General features: G+C 45.1%; 1 protein-coding gene across 1 annotated transcript in view; it reads right to left on the reverse strand.

Annotated features, from left to right (window-relative positions):
• VAT1 (vesicle amine transport 1) overlaps positions 1-26572 on the reverse strand; it is a 441315-nt gene that overhangs the window by 401187 nt on the left and 13556 nt on the right. The window contains exon 2 of the mRNA XM_044054658.1: positions 82-289. Within this exon, the coding sequence (XP_043910593.1) occupies positions 82-289 (208 nt within the window). The remainder of the gene's footprint in view (positions 1-81; positions 290-26572) is intronic.

Below are 26572 nucleotides of genomic sequence, written 5' to 3' on the forward strand. Positions count from 1 at the left end.
CCATTAGGTATAGTAATAGATTACGCTACCTGCTGCCATATGAATTAACAGAACCTTTTTTATTTTAACAGATTACGTTACCTGCTGCCATATGAATTAGAATACTTTGGTTAGGTCGCAGATTCCCAAAGTCGAAAATCATCATATAAGCTGTAATATAGTTCACAAGGAGTGCAGCTGCTTCCTCAAAACTCATCCCTTCAGGGATCATGAAAGAGCGGTCAACTGGTGCTACCACCACTTCCTGCCACAATCCGTGCCTATTCAGTAGTATCACTCTGTCACCAACCTGAAAACAAACATTCTATTAGTTTAATTTAAAAACGTTACTGATAAAGATAAAGCATGCATAGTACAAATAAAGCACTTCTGCAGTTTCTCAAAGGCATTGCCCTGTACCCACTGCAATGGTCAAACATTTTAATATCCATAAAAATGTTTTGTTTTTTTTCCATTTGAGGGACAGATTTACTTCTAATCAAATTAGTCTTAATGTAGTCTATAGTGGGGAAACATGAAACATTTACTGCAATTTGTCATATTACCCTCACAAGATCACCCATCATTTAAACCATCTGCTGCTTAAAAGTGCAACTATGTAATATAAAATGCAAATACATTAACATCTTGAAATTGTGTAACTAAAAATAACAGTAGAAATGTAGCAAACTTCATCAAGTTTACAAATACTACAAGCAGTAAATCAGAATCAGTGTCACACACTCAAGTGAACAAGGGCTTAACTACAATTGCCCCAAAAGTTAAATAAAATATGAAACTGTTCCCTTTATTAAATATATACCAGGAGAAAACCTAAATACAAGCAGCCCACCTGCAACCTGGATACAAAAAAAAAAAAAAACACTGCTCATAAGATTTAAACTAGCAAATGTTCATCGGATACCTTCACAAGGCTAATAAGTAAGGAGGCTAAAAGACTGAAGGGGATAAAACTAAAAAAGATGTGTTTCCACACAGATTTCTAGAATTGCCACAACTACCAAACTGCTGAACTCTACTTTCAACAGTGAAATTTAACTGCAATACTACCCTGCACTTAGGATAGGATTTTTTTGGGTGGAGTGAAGCTGACATACCAATCTCTCACCTGAAGACTAGTGTACAGTTGCAGAAAAACTGCATAAATTCATCTAAAATGGTACTGGAGGCTATATAGCTGTTACAAAAAGACTATATAGCCTAGAACTGCTGTTATTTGTGACAGTGCTGAAGCCATGGGTAAGGAGTTTCAAAGTAAAAGTATACCAGTAGGCCTCAAGGTCACAAAAATGGCCATCACACAAACACTGCAGTTATCTAACCAAGACTGTCACACACTACATCAGCTTACCAAAGTAGTAAAATTTTCTGCTAAACTACCAAACTGCCATTTTTAAAGTCAGCAATTTTGCTTTCCTCCAAGCTAACAGTTTCTAGATTCTGGTTATTTTATTGAACTGATCTGAGGCAACATGCACAGGGTACAGAAAGTTTTGGCGATAACATGTAGAGGAAAATAACTCTGCACTTCCAGGAAATTACATTTTCATTCGCACCTATGTTAACCCTATAATAATGGATCCTCTACTTAAAAAACTTGCTTGCAGCACCCCCACCCCCCCATGCTGGACTCCAGTGTTGGTACTGAAACACAACTAAAATATGGTTGGGCAAAAGCCCGCGTCCTTTCAATCTTCCCAGCAATGCAAGTGTAAAATGTTGTGCGGTGGCTTAACAGGTAGCTGCAATCACTTAATCTTCCCATAGTCCAAGAGAGAAAGTACAATTGCACAAGAAATTACTATAACTGCACATGTCCTACTGATCACTGTTGCAGTATTCAGCACAGATGAATTTACATTACTGACATCCAGCCAGGTTACCAAAGCTTTACCTTTCAAAGAGCATACATCCAATATATCAGCAGAGCTTACGTGTGTGTCAGATCAGAGGGCATATGTACATGCAAGATCCTCAGACCATTTTTCGAGGTACAGCCCTGAAGACAACAGAAAGGAAAACTGGTCAGCTAGGAAGAGAACAACAAGAACATGTAGGAACCCCCCCCCCCCCCAAAAAAAAGCCTGTAGGTATGTGTGTGGTCCGAAGGCAAGAGATGAGGACAAGAAGGATCAGTAGGACATCTCTTGTTATGGCAAGTTCTTACACAACTGTACTATGTTCCAACTGAAATCAATGTTGCAGTATTCATCACAGACGGGCAATTCCCAGAGCTAGAGAGAGCCAGCACGAGCTAGAGAGTGAGAGAGAGAGAGAGAGAGAGAGAGAGAGCGAGCTAGAGAGAGAGAGAGCGAGCTAGAGAGAGAGAGAGAGCGAGCTAGAGAGAGAGAGAGTGAGAGAGCGCTAGAGAGACCGAGCGAGCTAGAGAGAGTGAAAGCGCTAGAGAGAGAGCGCGAGAGAGAGAGAGCGCGAGAGAGAGAGAGAGAGCGAGAGAGAGAGAGAGAGAGAGAGAGAGAGAGAGAGAGAGAGCGAGAGAGAGAGAGCGAGAGCGAGAGAGAGAGCGAGAGAGAGAGCGAGAGAGAGAGAGAGAGAGAGAGAGAGAGAGAGAGAGCGAGAGAGAGAGCGAGAGAGAGAGCGCGAGAGCTAGAGAGAAAGAGAGAGCAAGAAAAAGAGCTAGATAGAGAGCAAGAGCTAGAGAGAGAGAGCGAGAGAGAGCTAGAGAGCAAGAGAAAGAGCTAGACAGAGAGAGAGCGAGAGCTAGAGAGAGCAAGAGAAAGAGCTAGAGAGAGAGAAAGAGCTAGAGAGAGAGAGAGAGAGAGCGCAAGAGCTAGAGAGAGAGAGAGAGAGAGAGAGCGCAAGAGCTAGAGAGAGAGAGAGAGAGAGAGCGCAAGAGCTAGAGAGAGAGAAAGCGCGCAAGAGCTAGAGAGAGAGAGAGAGAGAGAGAGCGCGCAAGAGCTAGAGAGAGAGCGAGAGCTAGCGCAAGAGAGCGAGAGAGGTGGGGGGTGGTGATGGCTGGCTAGAATGAAAAGGAACTGTCCAAGAGACCAAAAAGCACTGATCTGGCAAAGGCCGTCCCAGACCTGCAGAAAACATCTATTTTATAGTGCTTGATGAAAGTGTGCACAGAAGACCAAGTGGCCACTTCCAAGATGGACCTGGCATCAACCCCTTTCTGGAAAGCACCAGAAGAGGTAAATGCCAGAATGGAAAAAAGTTCGTTCCATCTGTGTTGTTCATCTTCATTCATTTATTACTGATGGGAAGTCAGTTCCACCCTCAGAAAGTACAGTTTGGTACCTACCATAAATGTAGATGTTAGAGTGGTAATACAGCTGCAGTAATCACAGATGGGTTCTCTGCCGTCAGGCGGGTCCTCGGTCGGCCAAATTCCAAAGTCTTGGTCCGGCGTCGGTTGTCGTCGCTCTCTTCCCTGACGTCAGTGCGACAGGGGTATATAAGACACAGCCGACGCCATATTCTTCAGTCTTTTCTTGCCCCAGTTGTCATACATCATAGAAGGATAACCCCAAATTAGGTTGCAAGAGGAGGTGTTCGCCACTAGTCCCTTACCAAGAGGGGAAGGAGGGAGGGAAATCTGTACTGCAGCTGTATTAGCACTCGAACATCTACATTTATGGTAGGTACAAAACTGTATTATGTTCATCATGCATACAGCTGCAGTAATCACAGATGGGTAGAATCCCAAAGCTACGCACAGGGTGGTAGGCACTAGGTGGAACTGGGATGAGCCAGAATGCCCTGCAACACAGCAGTGGCAAAGCCTGCTCTAGTTTTGGAATATAAAGGCAGATGGCAGTGTTTTGTGAAGGTATGCACAGAACTTAACTGGCTGCCTCCAAAATATCTTTGGTAGGAACTCCTCTGAGGAAGGCTGTAGAGGTAGCTGTGGCCCTGGTGGAGTGTGATCTGATGCCTGTAGGGGCAGATTTTCCATGATAGGAGTAACAAAACCGTATGCAGTGGCCTATTCATTTTGAAATTGTCTGTTTGGTAACTGGCTTTCCTTGAGCTCCTTACAGCATAGGACACAAAAAGTTGTTCTGATTTTCTGAAAGGCTTTGTTCTGTCCAAATACTAACGTAGCTGTCTATGGATGTCTAAGGAGTGTAGCAGCCTTTCCCCTTTGTTTTGAGGATTAGGGTAAAAGGTAGGTAAGCGTATGGCTTGATTTAAAGCTACCCTGGATACTACTTTAGGCATAAATGATGGATTGGTTCGAAGGGAAACCCTGTCCTGATGGAAGATGAGAAAGGGCTACGAGCTGAGGTTATGGCCAGAAGGAAAGCTGTTTTCCAGGACAAATATTGCAAATCTGTTGAGGCAGCTGGTTCAAAAGGAGGCAATGTTAATTTTTCTAAAATGTAATTAAGATCCCAGGCTGGCACAGGTTGCTTCCTTGGTGGTCATATTTTTTTGCCCCTCTGAGGAACTGTCTTAAGAGTGTGTGAGAGAATAAGGGTGGATCCGTGTTGAATTCTGCAGAAATGGCTGAGGCGTGGATTTTTATGGAGGAAAATGAAAGTCCACTGTTCAGCAACTCAGCTAGATACTGTAGTACCCGAGGCAAATTCAGTTTTCTAGGGTCCTGGCCTTTTTCCTCATTCCAAGAGCAAAACCGTTTCCATTTTGCGGAGTAAGCCTTTCTAGTAGATGGCCTTCTGTCCTCCAAAATAATGTCCTGCACCTCTTTGGGGAGTAGTGTCTGATGAGGTGTTAAGGAATTTTCCATGCCGCTAGATTGAGTGTTTTCAGCTGGCTGTGAAGAGTTTTGTAGCTGTGCTAAGTCAACAGAAGAGGCATTAGAGGTAGGGGCCAGGGAGGAGTATGTGTTAGGCTCCTCAAGAGTAGATACCAGTGTTGCCTCGGCCAGTCTGGAACAATCAATATCATCTTCGGTCTGTCTGTTCTTGCTTTCAAGAGCACCTTGGGCAGAAGAGGCAGAGGTGGAAAAGCGTAAACTGTCCATGCTGTCCAACTGAATGAAAGGGCGTCCACTCTCCAGGCCTTTGGATGAAAGGTCCTTGAACAAAACTTTTCCAATTGAGGATTCCTGTGGGAGGCGAAGAGATCTATGTCTGGCCTCCCCCACGCTTGGATTATTTTTGTAAACACTTGAGGATGTAACTTCCATTCGTGTGGATCTGTCATATTTCTGCTTAGATTGTCTGCCAGCGTGTTTTCCAAACCTGGCAAGTACTGTGCTTGAAGTTAGATTTGCCATTCCAGAGCCAAGTTCCAAAGTGTCATGGCTAGCCTGCACAGGGGGTATGAATGTGTTCCTCCTTGTTTGTTTGTTTATGTACCACATTACTGTGGTGTTGTCTGTTCTTAATAATTGTCCTGGATGCAGGAGGTCCTTGAAAGCTGTAATTGCATTTATCACTGCTAGCATTTCTTTTTGATTGATGTGAAGGTGCTTTTCTTTTTGGGACCATTTGCCCTGAATGCACCTGTCTGTCATGTGCGCCCCCCAGGCGTCTGTTGTGATGACTTTATTTGCTTGAGGCTTGCAGAATGGGAGACCTGTGTTTGTTTGACATGCTTGGGACCACCATAGGAATTCCTTTTGCAAACATGGAATTATTGGTATTGTTGTTTCTAAACTGTGGCTGTGTTGAGACCATAGGTTTTTTAGGTACCATTGAAGTTTCCTCATATGCAACTTTGCACATGGGATTAAAAGAATGCAAGATGCCATGAAGCCCAGAGCCTGCAGGATTTTCCTTGCAGTAAGCCTGGTACAATTTGCTAGCATTTTGAAGTACTGAGTTAGTTGCCCCTGTTTTTCCTGGCGTAAGATAGGCCATCTGGGTGTTTGTGTCCAAGTTGGCACCCAGGAAAATTATTTTCTGAGATGGTGTTAGTCTGGATTTCTCTTTGTTGATTGTGTATCCCAGAGAGTTCAGTAACCGTGTTGCATAAGCCAGATGATCCAGAAGTATGTGCTTGCTGTCCGCTTGGATCAGGCAGTCGTCCAAATAAGGGTAAATTTGTATCCCTTGAAGTCTGCAGTAGGCAATTACTGATGCCAGACATTTTGTGAATACTCTGGGCGCAGTAGATAAGCCAAAGGGCAATACAGAGAATTGATAGTGCACTGAACCTGCAAGAATCTGAGGTATCTTCTGCAACTTTGTCTGATTGGGACATGCTGCAGGTATGCCTCCTTGAGGTCCAATGTTACCAGCCAAAACTCCTTGCCCAGCATGGGAAGAAGCTGCTGTAATGTGAGCATCTTCAATTTTGGTACGAGTAAGAATGCGTTTAGGATGGATAAGTCCAAAATGGGTCTCCAGTCTGTTCCTTTCCTTGGTACAAGAAATAGCCTGGAATAAAAACCTTGGCCTTGTTCGTGAGTAGGTACCTCTTGAATAGCTTTCATGTCTATGAGCTTTGAAATTTGTAGTTGTGCCTCTGCCCTTTGATTGTGTGGCAGGTTTGGCATGCCTCTCATTTTTGGTAGAGTGTGAAAATGAAATCTGTAGCCTCTGTCTATAACATCCAGGATCCATTTGTCTGTTGTGACGATATGCCAATTTCTTGTAAATAATGCCAGCTTTCCTCCCAAAGGTGCTGCCAGCTGAGACTTGCTTGGCGTGGAAAGGAGGAAGTCATTGGGTTTGTTTCCTATATTGTTGTGCACTGTCTTCGCCACCTCTTGGTGCTGGAGTTTGCCATTGCCTGCCTCTATATGATCCTTGTGATTGTCCTCTGCCCCTTGAGCGCCTGTATCTACCTCTTTGGGGCTTGTCCGTGGCTGGAAAGGACCAGTTTTTAGAAGGCCAATTTCTGCTAAAACGCGGTGGTTGAACCTGCAGAAAAGCTTTGACTGATTGCATAGATTTGGCTTTTTCTTCCATTTTCCGTAGTATCTCCTCAGCATTAGTACCAAATAGCACATCCTTTTGTAAAGGAGCATCTAATAGTTTAGCTTTCACATGATCGGACAAGATTTGTTCCCTAAGCCATGCATGTCTATGAATAACTGATCCTGTAACAGCAGCTCTACTTGAGGCCTCTACGGCATCATAGCCACATTGTAAGGTGTGTTTACCCACTTGTTCTGCACTATGCATCATATCCTGCAACTCCTTCAAATCTGGTTGTTCAGGTTGAGACATTTTATTTCTTAATTGTGATAACAGAAACTGCTGATATTTAAGCATATGAAACTTGACAATTTAAGGCCCTCATGGCTAGGGTGGCCGAGATATACACCTTTTTCCCCCACCTTTCTAAGGATCTAGACTCTCTTTCGGAAGGTAGTGGATTCTTAGCGGTAGAGGCCTTCATTCCCTTGGGGCCTTGAGAAATGGTTTCAGGGTCAGCATTATGGCTTTTGTACAGAAATTGGTGAGAGTTAGGAACTCTGTAGTACCTATCAGGCTTGACTGGGGCAGGAGGCAGGGAATCCGGACTAAGGCAAGCCTCCGAATAAACATCATCCAGTACGTCCAAAACAGGAGGAATAGCCAGAGGTCTGTGTTGAGGTAACAAAAGAAATTCCCTAAGTCTTTTCTTGGAATCAGAAAAGTCTTGGCCTTCCCAATGGAAGTGTTCCCTCAAGGTGTGCAAGGTTTCCCCAAAAGAAAAATCCTCAGGAGGAGATACAGAGGGAATGGACTGCTCCGCATCAGAATCTTCAAAAGGGGAGAAAGAGTGTTCCTCTACATCAGAATGATCTGAAAAAATGGAGCCCTGATCCGAAGAGGGAGAATCTTCCTCCACTCTGGGTCTCTTGTCTGGAGGGGGTTGGGAACCCCTGATAAGAGCAATTAAATCCTCAGCCATTATAAGCATCTGCTTTTTAGGCATGGGGCCTGGAGATGGGCAATGTGCAACAGGCCTCTTGGGATGCCTGGCCGATTTAGACTTAGTAAAGGCCTTAATTGAAAAGGAAGATGAGGGTCTAAAAACACCATGGGTGGAAGTGGACCTGTCCACATTAGGAGGCTCAACGCTCACAGTGGCTTCGGTAGTTGTAGTCTGGGTATGGGCCGAGGTACCTGCGGTCTCGGTTACAGAAGACCTCGCCAAAGAAGTGTCGTCGGTAGTCAGGGACTGCATAGGCGTCTCGCTGAGAACCGGACCACGTGTAGCCGGTTTTGGCGTGGTGTCGGTGGGGACCGCGGACCTCGCATGTCAGTCTTTGTCCTTGCGTTTTTTGGACAAAACGGTAGTCAGAGTCTCCGACGACATTTTATAATCAAAGGCTTTACCGAAAAGTGTTGGGAACTCCGCCCGACGCTTAATAGTGCGCTTATTGAAAGTAGCGCAAAAGCGACAGCTCGCGACGTCGTGGTCTGGGCCTAAACAAGGTATGCAGAGGAAATGGAAATCCTTATGCGGTATTTGCTTCCCACAAGAAATACAATTGTTAACTTTTTCTGACATCGGTCTGAGGCAAGAAAAATTTCAACGGGTACTTAGCTTTAATGAAGACTTCGGTTTCCAATTTTTCGTAAATTCAGGAGCTGGCCGACCGGCACTTGCGAACTGCTTCTGCTTCGGGCACCGCGTGGCAAAAAAGACTGGAATATGGCGTCGGCTGTGTCTTATATACCCCTGTCGCACTGACGTCAGGGAAGAGAGCGACGACAACCGACGCCGGACCAAGACTTTGGAATTCGGCCGACCGAGAACCCGCCTGACGGCAGAGAACCCATCTGTGATTACTGCAGCTGTATGCACGATGAACATCAGAGTCTGCCTTATAACAAGCTCGTGCCAGCCAAAAAACTCTCGAGCTAAGCTTACCCATAGTGCCCCTCTCCCTGTTACCTCAGATCGAGTCTGCCCGTGAGAGAAAGCGGAGGCTTTTTCTGAGCAGAAATCCTAATGGCAGGATTAGGACCAAATACGATCCCTCAGGAGCCCCGGGGGGGGGGGGGGTAATGAATGAATGAAGATGAACATAGATGGAATGTTATGGTAACTTCTTTATCTGATGATGTTAATCTTCATTCATTCCTTACTGATGGGACAGAATCCCTAGCTACTTTATGTCCTGGGAGGCCCTTATGGAAGGAGGTTCCAGAGTACCACTGAACCAAACTATGCTCTCCCCTGGAGACCAAATCCAATTTGTAATGAGTGATAAAGGTATGAGGAGTAGACCACATTACAGCTGCACCGTTATCCATTGAAGCTTTTGAATGAAAAGCAACAGAAGTAGTCACTGATCTGGTGGAATGTGCTTTGACCTTGCTCAGCAGAGGAATTTTATTACATTGGTAAACCAAGGAAATACAGTTTCTCAACCACTTAGATAAATTTATTTATTTATTATTTTAAATTTGTTGACCGGGCTAGTCTAACTGGATATATTTCTATTTTCAGTAGAGGCCCGGGGAGAAGAGCTCCAAGCATGAACAGTGACAAAGTTAACCATATATAAAAGACATGTAAAATCATAATGCAGAAGTAGCATTGGTCAAAAGAAAAAATATAATAATAAAATTTTAACAATAAAAGTTATACTAAAACTTATACTAAATGTACTAAACACAATAGTAGGTATGAGCAATACCAAATAAGAGAGAAAAGCCCTAATATTTTATTCTCTTACCATGAAGAAAAGAGTAGTTAACTAGATTTGGAGGCATAGGTTAGAGGAGTAGGGATAGGGGTAAGAGCAGGAAGGGGAAAAAGATATCAGTCTGGGTTAGCACATGGACAAAGCCAATGAGTTTTAAGATATTCTTTAAGATGTTTTTTAAATAGAGAAGTAGAAGCAAGGGTTGATAATTCAGAAGGAAGCCGATTCCAGTTTTTACCTGCTGTGTTTGTGAAGAGTGAGTCGCCAGCTTTGTTGTTCGATTTAATCGAGGAAACTAGGAGCTTATTAGCAGAGCGTAGTGGTCAGATTTTTGTAGGGTATAATCATATTAGTGAGGATAGGGGTGTTGTTGGGGAAGTTGAGGCAGTGGTAGTTTTAAAGGGGGAGCATGTGATGAATCTAGCTATTCTATTATAACAGGTGGAAAGTTTGGAGAGGTTGTTTTTAGATAGGTTAGTATATATAGCAGAGACATAGAAAAGGGTAGAAATGAGGTGGGTCTGGGCAATAGTTTTCCTGGCAGAAGGGGTAAAGAAGGGTTTAATTCTATAGATGGTACCAAGTTTTTTGTTAACTGATTTTATGGTGGAGTTGATGTGGTCATCATAGTTGAGACTATTATCAATTGTTACACCTAGTAGGCGGGTTGTAGTATCTGGGGTTATGTTGGTAGCATTGTTAGAGGTTATAGAGAAGAATGCATTAGGTGATTTAAGAGTTGGAGAAAATAGCAGTAGTTTTGTTTTTTGGGGGTTTAGGAGGGGGTAGTGTTGCATGAACCAGTTTTCAACATTATGAAAAACAGTTTGGGTGAGGGACTGGAGAGAGGCTATATTCCTAGCTGTACAGATCAAGGTGGAGTCATCTGCATATTGAATGCAGGTGGCTTGAGGTATGTTCATGTGCAGATTGTTAATAAATAAGGAAAAAAGAAGGGGACCCAAGATAGAGCCTTGGGGTACCCCAATATTTACTGGATGTAATGTAGACAGATTGTTATCCCAAAGTACTGCTTGCTGTCTATTTTCCAGATACGACCTAAACCATTTTAATGCTTGTGGATCGAGAGAATGGGCCTTTAGTTTATCTAGAAGTAGGTTATGGTTAACCATATCAAAGGCTTTTGACAGGTCAATAAAAAGTGCAGAGGAAAATGAGTTATTGTTACGATTTTTATTTATATAGAGTTGGTGAAGGATAGTAGGGCAGTTGTTGTGCTATGGAATGGTCTGAAGCCATGTTGGCAGTTTGCTAGTAGGTGGTTAAGTAATTGTTTGCGAATACATTTTTCCATTATCTTAGCTAATGGGGAGAGTAAGGCAATAGGTCGATAGTTAGAAAGCTCAATAGAAGATCCACCTTTATGTAAAGGGATGACGTGGGATACTTTCCATATGGTAGGGATTTTGCCTTCTGAAATAGTTCTGTTAATAAGGCGAGATATGGGATAGCCCATGGCTTTTGCGGCAATTTGTAGGTATTCAGATGGGAGACGGTCAGCAGAAGAGGTGCAAGGTTTCAGTTTTTGAAGTAGCTTACAGATGAAAGATGTAGGTACAGGTTGTATTTGAAAGGTAGGAGATGAAGTCATGGAGGTGTTTAGTGGGGAAGCAGTAAAAGGTGGTAAAGAGTTGGCTAGTGTTTGAATGGCTTCTGTAAAGCAGTTATTAAAGGCTTCGGGGATCTGGTTGGAGTTATTATGATTAAAACCTGCTGGGGCCGGATTAATAGAGTGACCTGGCTGAAGACATTTATCCCTGACCAAATTTTTTGTAGAGTTTGTTGGAGATGAAGGTAGAAGTCTTTTTGGTCTCTAAGAATATCGTTCTTAGTGGCATTTCTTAACTGTTTAAAGTGGAGGTGATGTGATGGACATTTGTAGGCTCTCCCATTTAGCCCAGATTTTATTTCGGATGAGCATCTTTTGCCTAGTTTGTTTTGTGAGCCATGGGGCAGATTTGGTTCTTATTCTAATAGAGCGATAAGGTGCATGGTAATCTAGGATTTGAAGAAAGCCGGTAGAGGAAGAGGTTCCAGGTGCAGTGAAGGTGGTCAGTAGCAAGTAGAGTTTGGTTGGGCAGGTTGGAGGTAGAAATGGGTAGAGGAGTGAGAGGAGATGGAAGAGATATAATGGAGCTATGGGTGTAAAGGGAAAGGGATAAGAGCAGTAACACAAAAGCAGGAGGTTTAGCAGCTAGTCAAGGGGAGCAGTCAGAGACAAGATCCAGAGAAGGGGTTAGGAAAGAGTGGGGGGAGAAGTAATACCCTGAGGTTACTTAGGCGCACCACCTAGTGGGCAGAAAGCAACAAGGTAACTACAATAAAGGTAACTGTGTAGGGGAGCAACATGTAATGGGTATATAGGGGTATGGGAAAAGGGCAGTAGGAACGCAGATAGTGAGGAGGTATGGCTGCTGGTAACTTGACTCAGTGGCTTAAATACTATTTCTGTGTGAAACAGATAGAAATTGCGCAGAAACAGTCAACCACCTATACACAGTACAGTGTAAAATTAAGCATATACATGTAGAGAACTACGACTAGGGTGTGACATACTTTCCAGTCCGTTAGGATCAGGTCAGAAAACAAATCACTGGGCAGCAGAAACTTTGGCCAGCCTTTAGAATGGCCGGAAAATGATTAAAGGGGTCCTTAAAGACCAGGCAGGTTCTTTAGTGCAGGATAGGAGGAAGGGAGCTAGGAGGAATCAGAAAGATAACGTGAATTAGGTAGGGTTAAGGTAACAAGACAATAGTAGCACAGTAAAAAAACAAAAATTCTGGTGAATATAGTAAAAAAAATGTAAAATAAATAAATAAAAATAGTTAGACAATGTCACTGGATGCAAAGCTGTGACAAATGAGCACTTGCAATAACAAAACAGGTTGTCAGTAGCACACACACACACACACACACACACACACACACACACACACACCACTTAAAAGACCAGACACACAGACCCACATTTGAACATGAGGCTCTTAAATGTAATAATCAGAAACCATGGAGACCTCCTAGACAGTGCACTCTAAAAAGGTGTCCTCCACAGTCTGTAAAGCACTCAACAAAAACACAAAGCAAGACACATAGTAACACATTCCACTGTGTCTCAGTTTCAAAACCCATAAGGCATACCAAAACAAAGCCCACCATTCTAGTCATAGGAGACTCCATTGTGAGATAGAAGTAAGGAGAGAGTTACATGTCAGCTGTCTGTCAGGGGCCAGGATCCACCAAATCACACATGTGCCAGGTCATTGGATCACAAGTACCAGTATGACTAATAGCCCATGTGGGTGTACATGGCCTGAGATGCACCTTCCTGGACTATCTCTTTAGAGACAGCAGTTTCCCAATTTTGGGCCAGAACAGGAAACAAATAACTGGTCTGTTTTACGTACTTCTGTCCAGATAGAAACAAACTGTCTATGTACATCCAAGCAAATGAAGACAGTATTCTCCTTTATTTGTCTAGTTAGGAAAAAAGACTGGTAGGTCAATTGCCTGGATAATTGTCAATTCTGAAATAATTTTAGGCAGAAAAGAAGGGTTAGTCCAGAGTGACGCACTGTCACTATGAAAGACGATGTAAGGCCTGAAGCTCAGAGATGCATCTCACTGATGTGATGGCTATTAAAAGCAGTGATTTCCAGGATGAAGAACTTTAAATTGCAAGTGGTAGCAGGTTCGAAAGGGGACTGTGTCGGGAATTGCAGTACTAGTGTTACTCCAAGGCTCAATAGGTTCTTTGAAGGGTAGTCTGATACGAGAGACCCCTGTCAAAAAGGTTTTGCAGAGATGATGGGAGAATAATGGCGAGTCTTGGAATCCATTATGAAGTTTGAGATGGCAACCAAATGTTCTCGAATGGTGGAAGCCGTGGCTCCTGAATGAAGACGACCTGACAGATAATCCAAAACCACACTAACAGGAGCTGAGCAAGGGTCTAGTTCACTTTGAAGGGACCAAATAAGGAATCTCTTCCATTTGCTGAGAAAGATTTTCCTGATGGATGGTTTATGTGAAGCCAGAAGGATATCGCGTACTGGGGAGGTATGGTTATTATGCCTGCCGATTAATGAAAGTGGAGAAACCAAGCTGTCAGCTTGAGACTGGAAAGGTAGGGCGAGCCAAGCCTTGCGGGTGAGAGATCAATTCTGGAGTTGGATCCAGAATCCAAGGTTGGTATGCTAGGTGAGGCCAAAAGGAAGGGAATCCAAATTTGTTGTAGCCAGTAAGGAGCAATGAGGATTATTCTGCTTCTCAGCCAAAGGGCCTTCTTTAGAAAATGGAAAATCAGGGGAAAGGGAGGGAAAGCATACAGAAGTCCCGTGGACCAATCGTGCATCACAGCATCCCCCAGGGATTCCTCTTTTGGGTGGATTATGGCAAAGTAGCTGCTGCATTTGTGATTTCCTGGTGAGGCAAATAGATCGCAGCAGGGCTGGCCCCAGCGGCTGAAGATCTTTGACGCCATGACTGGATTGAGGGACCACTTGTGAGGCAGTAGGATACATCTGCTCATCTTTGTCTGCAATCACACTGGAAATCCCAGGAATATGCATTGCAAAGCAACTGGAAGCTATTGTCCATTACCAAATTCTCACGGCCTCTCGACACAACAGGTAGGACTTGGTTCCCCCTTGTTTGTTGATGCACCAGACTACTGACATTGTTGGACTGTACAGCAATTGTTCCTAAGGGGAGACAGACTGAAATGCTTGCAACACTAGAAGCACTGCCCTCAGTTCTAGACCACAGATATGCAGACTGGCCTCTGAGCACGTGCCATGGACTGTCTTTCACTGGAAAAGCCCCCCCAACCGTATCAGGGAAGCGTTTGTGGTCACTGTGGCCCTGGGTTAAGATGGGAGAAAAGGCGACTCCATAAGTCCTCCTCTGGCTTCATCCACCAAATTAAATCGTGTGTGCATTGTTTTGTTATGCGGATTTGAAAGGACATAGGATGATGCAAGGGATACCATTGCATCAGCAGGAGCCACTGGAGAAGCCTCATGTGTAGTCCTGCTACAGGAACTATTGTAATTGAAGCTGCCATTGAACTCAGAAGTTGCCATTGAACTCAGAAGTTGAAGGACCGTCCAAGCTGGGACTGGTTTTGACAGGGTATCACCTGGAGTTGGGACCTTATCCTTTCCAGTCTGTGATTTGGGAGGGAGATCAGGCAAGACTGGGTATTGAAAATTGCTCCTATAAATTCCAAGGTTTGAGAAGGAGTTGGGTTACATTTCTCCCAGTTTATAGAGCTCCCTAAGAATTCTGCCAGTGTGAGACTGCAGTTTAGAGCAGTCACAAGTAGATGCTTGGTGGAGGTGGTAAGGAGTAAATTGTCTACATTTGGTGGGGCCGGTAAGAAGCCAATTGTCTAAGTATGGAAACATCCAGAATCCTTGAAGTCTCAAGTGAGCTGTTACAATTGCCATGCATTTGGTGACTACTCTGGGGACTGTAGAGGGTCCAAAGGACAGTGCACAGAATTGGTAGCGACTGGCTCCCATCCGGAAGCAAAGGAATCTTCTGGAGAGCTTGTCCATTTTTATGTGGTAATACACATTCTGAAGATCTACTGAGCACATCCAATCATTTTTCTCCAGAGAAAGGAGGATGGACTGAACAGTGACCATTCAGAATTCTCCTGGTTGACAAATTTGTTCAGAATGCCAAGATCCAAAATTGGTCTCCACTCCCCTGTCTGTTTTGGCACTAAAAAAGAAGAATCCGGATCCTATTTGGTCTGATGGGACTGCCTGGATGACTTTTTTTAGACAGCTTTCTTATCTCTTGAGCTCCTGCTTACCTCTGACTGGGTGGAACGTCTGGAATTTGTCTTGACAACTTTGGGTAAATGTTGAATGGTATGTGGTAAATTCTGGCTATGATCTTCTGCACCCAAGAACCTATGGTTGTTTGCCAGGTAGGGTGGTGCACAGAGAAATATCCCCAGACTGCTTCCAGAGGAAAGCAATGGGGCCGCTCTTCAGGAGAGCTGACAGGGCTGTCAGGAGAAAGAATCCCTGGACCCCTGATTATGCAGCCCCCTCTGCCTCTGTAGGGGAGTCTTTCAGAATAGTTATCCCCTCTGCCCCAGGGAGTAAACTCACCATGTGTGTCATGGAAAGGACCCTGGGATTTCTTGTGCCACATCTTTCCACTCCTCCGATTCCTACAGTAGGGACGTTTGGGAGTGGAAAAACTTATGCCCACTGCAGACAGGGTCTTGCCATCCTTTTCACACCTGGCTAACGTGTCTTTCACCTTCGGGGGAAAAAGGGAAGAAGCTTCCACTGAAGCGTTAAGAAAGGAATATTTAAAAGGTTCTGCAAAGTCACAAAGGCGCATCCAGGTGTGATGTCTCACGACAACAGCTGAACCCACTGCTCTAGCCGCCCCTTTGGTAGTGCGAAAAAACACACATGGAGGCGTTGGATATAGATTCCAGGGTCGCAAGCTGCGAGGCAACTTTATCGCACATCTTGTCAGAGACTGCTCCTGCTAAGGTTCCAGAGAGCTCTGAGACTAGGTCTCTCTGAAGCCTAGTAAAGTGTGCCAGATAGCTCAAAGACCGAATGTCAAAGGTCGATAAGGCAAACACTCTCTTCCCTAACCTGTCCATTGTTCAAGACTCTGTTTGGGGGATGGACAGTCTGGCTCTCCTCGGTGAGCTCCTTCCTAGTGGCTGCCGCCACCACCATAGCATCTACTGGTAGGCCCTTAGACCAGTGTGGGCTTTCCTCAGGAGGAGATCAAATTTTGTTTGGTCTCCGTGGGATTGGTTCAATGGTATAAGAACTCTTCCATGCCCACTGTACGAGTTGGACTAGTCTGCAGTCAGGGTCACCTAGGAAGTAGAGGGTCGAGCACGAAAAGCCTGCAACAATATGGACTCCTCTGAAGGGTTGGTGAGCTTCCAGTCACACTGCTGTTTCAGAATTTCCAGTACATCTCCAAAGGAGACATCCTCAGGGGGGGACAGAGGGGACCCCTCCCCTTCATTGTAGTCTGCATCTTCGGTGAGGGAATCCTCATGGGAGTCCACATCCTTCCTCTTGCACGGTACCTCTTCACCGGGGACTTCTGAAGGGGACTCCAAAGAGGTGGAACCCAGCAGTAGGTTATCTTGAGGATCTTTTGCTCGATGTCCTGATGTGGTGGTCTGTGTCAGCTGCGGCTCAGAGGGAGGACACAACTGGTACTCCAATGCAGATGGTTGGTCTACAGAGGCAAGGAAGGGCCCTCTCCATCACTTGAAAAGCTGGCCTGCTTGAAGAGGGATGGGAGCCTGGAACAGAGGACAACCTCTGAACTGGGGTCACACCCCGCTACAATGGACCCACTCCCAAGGAATGAGCCCCAAGAGGACTAGGTACAGTCAGGACTCCTGCAACCATAGTAGACGGCACCATAGAAAAAAATAAGTGCCATATTAGGGGTCTCGGTACCCACAGTCCAGTCACGATCCTGAGGAGGGGCCCGGCTCCAAGCGAGCAGAAGACGAAAGGATCAGCTCTGGAACCACAGTGAGATCCACCAGTGGAACTGAAGAAATGGAAACTGAAACAGGTGTTGGGAACTTCAATGCCTGCAAGGATGTCAAAGGAGGAGAATATATCGGAGTCCGTGGAGATAGACTCCCAACTCCAGATGGGAGGGGAGTTTTAGAAGGTATTGCAATCCCTCTGGCCGTCAGCAGCTGATCCACAAAACACACCACATCCAATTCCAAGAGGCTCCTGGTTGATTGGGTCAACATCCCTGATGGGGAGTCAGACCGTTCCAAAAAGGGGCTAAATTGTTGCCCAAAGAAAGGATCCTTTGGGGGAGAGTATTGGGTCCGAGCAGACTGGCCTATCAGCACCGTGGTCTCAAGACCAGTGACATGTATGGGGAAAGTGTCCAGTGCCTGAGTGACTATAACCTGTGCCGAAAGGGGTGGAAGAGATACTGGAGGTAAAAGTGGTGCTGTAGACATTGTCAGTGTCATGGCTGGTGCCGGGGTCACAATTTTCAAAGACGGCATTGAGTAGAAACCATCAACTTCAGTACCGAAGACTGTGCTGTGGAGGGCGGTTGAGGTCCTGGAGCCACTGTGGAGGGCGATTGTGGTCCTGGAGCCGAAGTGGTCAGAGTCAATTTAGGTTCTGTTTGGGTTCCTGCTTATCACTAGAGGGTGAGGAAGGAAATGAATGAGGTCTTTTTTGTGCTCTTTACTCGCAGAGGGTGAGACCTCCGACCCAGAAAGAGCCACTGAGAAAGGGGTCTTAAGAAGGCCCTTTAATAATAAAAAGAAGTAATGTACTTACCATAACGTTCCATGTTTGTAGTCCATCTCGCTCTTCATTCGTACATATGGGATCAAAGCCAATCCTCGGCTCCGACTCGGCCTATTTACAAGCTGGAAAACATCTAGTTTGCTCGTGGCTAGGTAGGTATCCCATGGTGCACCAGTACAATCCCCAGATCTTGTTTCCTGCTAAAAGACATAAGAACAAAATACAGAAATAAGCCCATAATAAAAGGTATCCAGTGAAAGATGATCTTTTATCTGTCTCCAAGTACTTCCAGGATGGGGACAGGAGGGTGGGTTCGTAAGATTGAAGGGCGAGATGGACTGCAAACATGGAACGTTAGTAGAGTACATAACTTCTTTATGTTCTGTAGTCCTAGCTTACCTTCATTCTTACATATGGGACAGCGTCCCTAGCACCTTATTCTTGGGTGGCTCATGGAAAAATACTCCTGAGTACCGTGGAACCAACTGATGCCCTACCCCTGGAGGTTAGATCAAATTTGTAATGAATAATAAATGTGAGAGGGGTAGCCCAAGTTGCTGCTGCACAAATATTATCAAGTGGAACCGTAGCCTGAAAGGCTGCAGAGGTACACAGAGATCTAGTAGAATGAACCTTGATTTTGAAAGGTAAAAGTCTACCCTCAGAGGTGTAAATATAAGCTATACAGCTAGAAATCCAATTTGAGAGGATCACTTTAGAAACTGGTAAACCTGACCTGGATTTGGAGAAGGAAATGAATAATTGATCTGATTTCCTGAATTCCTTTGTACTGTGCAAATAAAAACAATTGCCTATGGACATCCAACTGATGAAACTTGTATTCTGCTACTTTGGAGTGGTTTGGAAAGAACACTGGAAGTTCTATGGACTGGTTCAAAGGGTTATGGGAACAGACCTTGGGGACAAAGGAAGGATTAGTACAAAGAGATACTCTGTCTTTGTGAAAAATCAGATAAGGGGGTTTTACAGAGAATGCTTACAACTCGGACACCCATCTAGCAGATGTGATAGCCACCAAAAACAAAGTCTTCCAAGACAAAAATTTCAGAGGTGATGAATGAGAAGACTCAAAAGGGTGGAGACGTCAACTTGGATAGCACAATATTTAAATCCCATGAGGCAACAGGTCCTTGAAATGGGGGTCTTAATAAAGTGGTGCCTTTGAGGAAGGTTCTGCACATGTGACATCAGATTAAAGTCTTGTATGCCTAGATGAAAATTGGAAATCGCTGCCAACTGAACCCTGATAGTGGCAGCCACAGATCCCTGGTGGAAAAGCTCAAACAAGAACTCCAAAACAACCGGGACAGAGGCAGTACAAGGGTCAACATTCTTTTTCTCAGCCCAGATAGAGAATCTCCTCCATTTGCTGGAATAAAGTCTCCTAGTGGAGGGTTTATGAGAGGACGCTAGTAATAAGAGAGTCACAGAGGGTGAGAAGTCACAGAGGGTGAGAAGTCACAAAAGCTTGACTAGGGATGAACTGGATTAGCCAAGCTGACAGAGCGTGTGTAAAGTGGGATGAAGCGAGCCTGACGTGTGTCAAGCGATCTGGTACTGGGTCCAGAATCCAAGGATCGTCTAGAAGAAGAGGCCAGAGAAAGCAGAACCAAACCTGTTGAGGCCAGTAAGGAGCAATGAGGATCAGTTTGCTTCCCAGTCATTTCGCTTTCTGAATAACCTTTGGTATGAGACATTTCGCTTTCTGAATAACCTTGGGTATGAGACGAAGAGGAGGAAAAGCATAAAGGAGACCCAAGGGCCAATCGTGAACAAGTGCACCTCTGGGCAACTCCTCAGGAGGGGGGATGAAGGAGAAATAGCTGCTGCATTTGGCGTTTATCATCGCAGCAAGGCTGTTCCCATCTGTGGAAAATCTGCTCCTCAACTTCCTGTTTCAGAGACCACTCGTGAGGCATCAAGATTGCCTGGCTGAGCTCATCTGCCATCACGCTGGTTGTCCATGGAATGTGCGTTGCCACCAGAAAACGCTGGGAAGATATCGCCCATTTCCAAACTCGAATGGCCTTTTGACAGAGTGGGTATGATCTGGTTCTGCCCTGTTTGTTGATATACCATACTACCATACTACCGACATGTTATCTGACTGCATCACAATCATCCCAAGAGGCAGAAGGTCATGAAGTGCTTGCAACCCCAGGAGCACCACCTTCATTTCTAGAACGTTGATATGCAGATGAGCCTCATGATCTTGCCATGTGCCTTGGACAGTCCTGCCAAGATAATGCCCCCCCTCCCACCCTGTGAAGCATCCAGTCACAGTGGCAACGAGTTGGCGAGGAACAAATGAATTGCCCGTGGTTAACAGATTGCCAGTCCACCAAATGAGATCCTTCTTGCAAGAGTCTGTCAGCAGTATGTGATGAGATCATGATAGGTGTTGAAAAGGACCATTGGGACGATCACTGAAGAATCCTCAAGTGTAGTCTGGCTAGCGGTACTAGTAAAATGGTGGAAGCCATGGTCCCCAGAAGCTGCAGAATAGTCTTGGCCTTGACATTTCATAAGGAAAGACTATGCTGAATTTGAAGAACCAGATTCTGTGCTCTTTCTACAGGAAGACGAGCCAACATGTTTACTGTGCAACTCTGCGCCTATAAAATTCACAGATTGGGAAAAATCTGCATTGCCCTCTCAGTTTATAGAAATCCACAACTGGGCACAAAGCTGTATGGTAGCGTCCCTGTTCTGAAGTAGATGCCTGTTGGGGGCAGTCAAGAGCCAGTCATCCAGATACAGATACAGAAACACCTGGAATCCTCAACGTCTCAGGTGAGCTGTCACTACTGCCATACACTTGAACACCCTGGGGGATGTGGTGAGACTAAAGGGCAGAGCACAAAACTGGTAATGATGGGCTCCCAGCCTGAAGCGTAAATGACTCCTCGACACCCTATCCATTTTTATGTGGTAGTATGCGTCTGAGATCTATTGAGCACATCCAATTGTCTTTCCTTAATAATGGGAGAATAGACTGCAGTGTCACCATCACGGATTCGTTCAAGCTGCTGAGGTCCAAGATGGGCCTCCAGTCCCATGTATGTTTCGGCACTAAAAATAACCTGGAGTAAGTTCTGGATGCTATTTGGTCTGCTGGGACGATTTGGATGACCCTGTCAGCAACTTGTTGACCTCCACAGTTGCCCGATCCCTGCGACTGGGTGAACATCCAGGATCTTCTTGGGAACATGAGGTGGACATGAAAAGGGTATGACATAACCTCTGGTAATAATTCTTTGTACCCATTTGTCTTCAGTGATACTTAGCAAAGCTTCTGGATACAAAGAAATGCGACCCCCGGCCGACTCCACTGAAGCACAGTCAGGCCACACATCAAGATCGTTGCTAAGGCCGGCCCCAAAACGAATCATGGCCTCCTTGGTTTTGCGGTCCGCCCCTGCCCCTCCTCCTCCTCTGAAGGAAGAGTCACTTTGTGCATCTTGGAAAAACCTCTGGGACTTCTTGAGCCACATCTTACCACCTCTCTAACCCTTAGGGTATGGTCTAGAGGGGACAGTAAAATGTACTCCGATGGCAGAGTGTTTTCCCTTCTTGCTCGCACCAGGTGAGAGTGTCTTTTACCTTGGGTCCAAACAATGAGGAACCATCGAAGGGGGCGTTGGTAAAAAGAGGACTTGAACGGTTCCACAAAATTACAAACACATCCAGGAATGACACCTTAGGAAAATTCCTGAACCCGCTGCTCTACTCGCTCCATCGGCTGCATACGAAATAAGCCTCATGGACGAGTTGACAATAGAGTTCAAGGTGGACAACTGGGCAGACACCTTGTCAGGGACTCCCTCAGTACATGTACCTTGTAGAAAATCTCCTAACTCCTTAAGGAGATCTCTCTGAAGCCTCATGAAGTGTGTAAGGTACTACAGCAATCTAACAGTAAATGCCAGTGAAGAGAAGATACGCTTCCTGTATCTGTCCATCGTTCGAGACTCCTTATTTCGGCAGATCAACAGAAGAGGAAGTCTCCTCTAGCTCCTTCTTTGTGACCGATGCCACCACCATGGCATCTATGGGAACACCTTTAGATAAAAATTCCTTTTCTCTGGGTGCAGAAAGAAACTTATTTGGTCTCCTGGGGACTGGCTCCATGGCATCAGGAGTATCCCACACCTTCCAACCGACTAGCTCCATCAGTTCGTCAAAAGGTGGAGACACCAAAGAGGCTGAAGGCTGAGACCCAAAAGCCTTCAGGCACACTGACTCGTCATCAGAAGGGGTGACAGTGGGCCAGCCGCACCTCGGCTTAAGGATTTCCAGGATGTCTATGAAGGAGACAGAGGACAACTTGGGAGACCCTTCTGACTCCTCGAGGTCAGTGTCAGAGGTCAGAGACTCATCCTGTGAGTCTACACGCTTCCTCCATGTTCTCTTCCATGGGGGCACCTCAGAAGGATATTCCGGGGAGGTCTCAGAAGAATGGGGGTCACCAGCCGGTACCTCCTGAGGCTGCAGGTCTCTGCTGTCCAGGCAGGGAGTAGGAGCCAAGACAGAAGTAGGTGCCCTGGGGGGGGGGGGGTGAAAGTGTTGGTACCCCTGGTAGGAGCTGAAGATTGGGACAGCACACTCATCTCGAATGCCGATGTCTCTGGCTCCGAAGACCTCCTCTGCTCTGAAGAGGCCGAGGATGCATTATTTCCAGAGCCATCAGCTCCAAGATAGACGTAGGATCCGAACTACCCCTCGCAGATGCGCCGAGAGGGAGGCTTGGAGCTGAAGAAGTTCGGTTCCATGTGTACCTGTCAGGGCCGACCGGGAAGCTTAGTCTCCTAGACACCACGGATGGCACAGAGTGTCGGAGCAGGACCCTGCTCCAAAACAACCACATGGGGAGCTGGAACAGAGGGTTCCACCAGCAGCACCAAACTCTCTGGCTTCACAAGGCCAGCATGGCTGGGAGGAAGAATCATCGAAGGGGGCATAATAGACTTGGCTCCGGAACAGACTGGATCAGAGCCAACAACAATTTCGTTAAGGCAAACGACTTCAAAAGTCTCAGCACTACCCTCTCAACATCATCTTCCGATAAACTCCTGGAAGACCTGGAGAACAGAGTAGGAGAAAGGAATATCTGCAGTACTGGTGACTTCAATGTAAGGGAGACAGGTAATGATTCCAAAGACCGGCTCCGTTGAATACTCTCAGTGGTCGGCTCCGATCTACTTGGCGCCGACCCTGTAATCACAGTAGTACAACTCTCAATCGGCTCCGAACTCTGTGGAGCCAAGAGAGACAAGTTGTCAGGTTTAGTGATTTTGAGAGGAGGCTCCGAGACACCAGCCGGTGCCGGGGAGGGCCTTTTAGAGGACTTGGACTTCTTTTTAGATCCCCGAGATCTAGCAGAGGAGGAAGAGCTAGCCAGATCATCCTCAAAATAAGGTTTTAGGAGACCTTTTAGAATAAGCTTATTTTTCCGTTCTTGCAACACCCTAGCACTAGAAGAGTAGCAAAATAAGCAAGTTTCTTGTAAGTGGATAGCCCCAACGCAGTAAATGCAGTTACTGTGGCCATCCATTATAGACATCTTCTGCGAGCATTTTATGCATTTTTTGAAACCAGATGGCTTATGGTCCTTTCTTTCCTTAGACATTCTCACAGAAGATGAACTCACACACAGACACCAAAAAAGAAAGGGAGGACTAGGTCCTCTAACTTAAACGGGCCTAGCCCCACAGGAAAGTAAATAGACACCACAAGGACTAGGTCCTCTAACTTAAACGGGCCTAGCCCGGGCAGTAGGAGGGAAACTAGGTCTTCTAACTGAAACAGACCTAGGGGGCAGAAAAAGTTAAGAGTCGCACACACCCAACAGGAATAAAGTCTCAAATGTAGAAAATACTACACAAAATAAACAGAACCTCGTTCTGTTTGCAACACTAAATATAATAGCAGGCGGAAAATCCGCAAAAAATTAAGACCTATAACAATTTAACAACACACACAGTCTGAGTGCAAAAGGCACCTACAGTCACAAATATATAATTATGAACAAGTATATTAACGAGTAAAAACTGGCACACAGGATACAAGTACTAAACGGCCAAAGGCCAACTGTACTTAAAGAAATTGCACACAAATGGCGCACTAGTAAACGCCAACTGTCCTAACTGCAACTACACTAACTATAACTCTACAATGCTATATAAAGGTGAAAAACTGAAAAAAAATATCCAAAAATTCTGAATAAATTTGAAGACTTAGCCAAAGCCAAGGAGAAGCACATCCGAACTAGTCGATGCAGCAAACGAGATCTGAGGATTGTACTGGTGCACCATGGGATACCTACCCACAAGCAAACTAGAAGTCTTCCAGCTTGTGAATAGGCTCGTTTTCTCTCTCGTTCAAGGTACGAGAGCTGAATCCTTTGCATATACCACAAGGAGGCTGAACCGAAAGGTGTGGGACACCCAGACAACATGGGTGTCAGAACTGGGCATTTTGCGACCACATTGGTCGCATTGCTTAAAACCTGAAGTTACTTTTTTTTTTAATTAAATACAAATACAGAAAGAAAGGAAAGGAGAAAGGATAAATAAAAGTTATGTACTTACCATGACAAATGAGTTGTTCATCTCACCTTCATTCGTACTGATGGATTTGGAGCTGATCCTCTGCTCTGAGTCGGCCTACTACAAAGCTAGAAGATTTCAAGTAGCTCGAGGCCAAGTCACTATCCCATGATGCACCTAGTTACATCTCGTTTGCTGTGTATAATACCATATGTCATTCTATAACTCCATAAGAGAGAGAAAGAAAGAAGGGTTGAGTGACCAGGATGGATCTAACATCTCAGTCTTCTGAAAAACCAGGAGAGGGTAGGAGGGAAGGACACAAGAATGAGGGCAAGATGAACAACTCACATGGAATGTTATGGTAAGTACATAACTTCTTTATGTGAAGTTGTTCCATCTCGCCATTCATTCTTACCGATGGGTACCGTCCCAAGCACCATCTACTTGGGGAGGCTCACGGGACTATATTTTTCAGGACCGTGGCTCCAAAAGGAAGCCCTGTCCTAGAGGCCCCGTCAACTTTGTAAGGAGTGATAAAGGTATGAGGTTTCGACCAAGTGGCTGCTGCACAAATGTTATCAATAGGAAGTCTGGCCGAAAAAGCAGAAGATGTAGAAACTGCTCTGGCTGAGTGAGCTTTAATTTTACACTGTAAGGGCATATTGGCAGATGAATAAGCAGAGGTGATACAATCAGATAACCAGACAGAGTTGTTTTAGCCACTGGCATACCTTTCCTGGGGTCTGAAAAGGAAACAAAAAGCTGAACTGACTTCCTGATATCATTTGTTCTATCCACATAAAATCTGAGCTGTCTGTGACCATCAAGTTTGTGCAGCATGCATTCTAGATTGTTGGGAGTGATTGGGGAAGAAAACTGGCAAATCAATAATTTGGTTAGGATTTCACTGCAAACCTTAGGCAACAAAGAGGGTTTGTTCAAAGTGAGAATCTGTCAGCATGGAAAATAAAGAAAGGTTTAATGGACAAGGCCTGAAGCTCTGACACTCTGCGGGCAGAAGTAATAGCCGCTAAAAAGATAGTTTTCCATGACAAAAATTTGAGGTCACACAAGGAATCTGGTTCTCATGGAAGAATAATGAGGGAAAGCATAAAATTTAGATTTCATGGAGAATAGGGATATTTCACAGATGGTCTGATATGAAAAGTCCCTTTGAGAAAGGCTTTGGATAATTTGTGAGACATAATAATCAATCCTTCGAATCCAAGATGAAAGATAGAAATGGTAGCAAGTTGAACACAAACTGTTGCTGCTGCAGCTCCTTTATTGAAGATCATGGTCAAGAATTCTAGTCTAGAGGCCACAGAGGCTTGGTAAGGATCAATATTGTTTTTTAGAGGCTCATGTTGAAAGTTTCCATTTGCTAAGGTATAGCTTCCTCGTAGAGGATTTATGAGAGGATAAGAGAATTTGCTTCGTCTCACTGGAAAAGTTATGAAACCTGGCTATGATGGGAATTGGATCAGCCAAGCTGTCAGCTTCAGGGAATGCAGAGAGGGATGAAGTTCCGCCGAGTGCGTCAGAAGATCAGAAACTGGATCAAGAATCCAGGGATCCTCAAAAGGATGAAGTTGAAGGAAAGGGAACCAAATCTGTCAAGGCCAATGAGGGGCTATTAGAATGATGGTCCTTCCCAGGGCTTTTGCTTTCTGTAATACCTTGGGTATCAATGGGATTGGTGGAAATGCATAGAGGAGACCAGTGGGGCCAAACATGAACGAGTGTGCCCCTTGGAGTTTCTCACAGAGGGGGAATAAGGGCAAAGTAGCTTCTGCATTTCATGTTCATGTGACTGGCAAAAAGGTTGCAGCAAGGCTGGCACCACCTGTGGAATATCCTGTCTGCTATTTGTCTTGAGGGACCACTCGTGGGGCAACAATATTGCTCTGCTCAGCTTCTCTACTATCACGTTGGATTTCCCCGGGATGTGCGTTGCTAACAAAGCGCTAGGTGGATATAGCCCACTGCCATACTCTTAGGGCCTCGCGACAAAGGGGGTATGACCTGGTTCCTCCTAGTCTGTTCAAGTACTAGACAACTGACATGTTGTCTGTCTAAATTATAATTGTACCCAGAGGACGACAGTCCTGGAAGTACTGCAACGCCACAAGTACTGGTCTCATCTATAAAACAATGCTATGCAG

Source organism: Protopterus annectens, chromosome 13.part0, assembly GCF_019279795.1.
Source record: "Protopterus annectens isolate FY-2018-M chromosome 13.part0, PAN1.0, whole genome shotgun sequence".
NCBI lineage: Eukaryota > Metazoa > Chordata > Ceratodontiformes > Protopteridae > Protopterus > Protopterus annectens.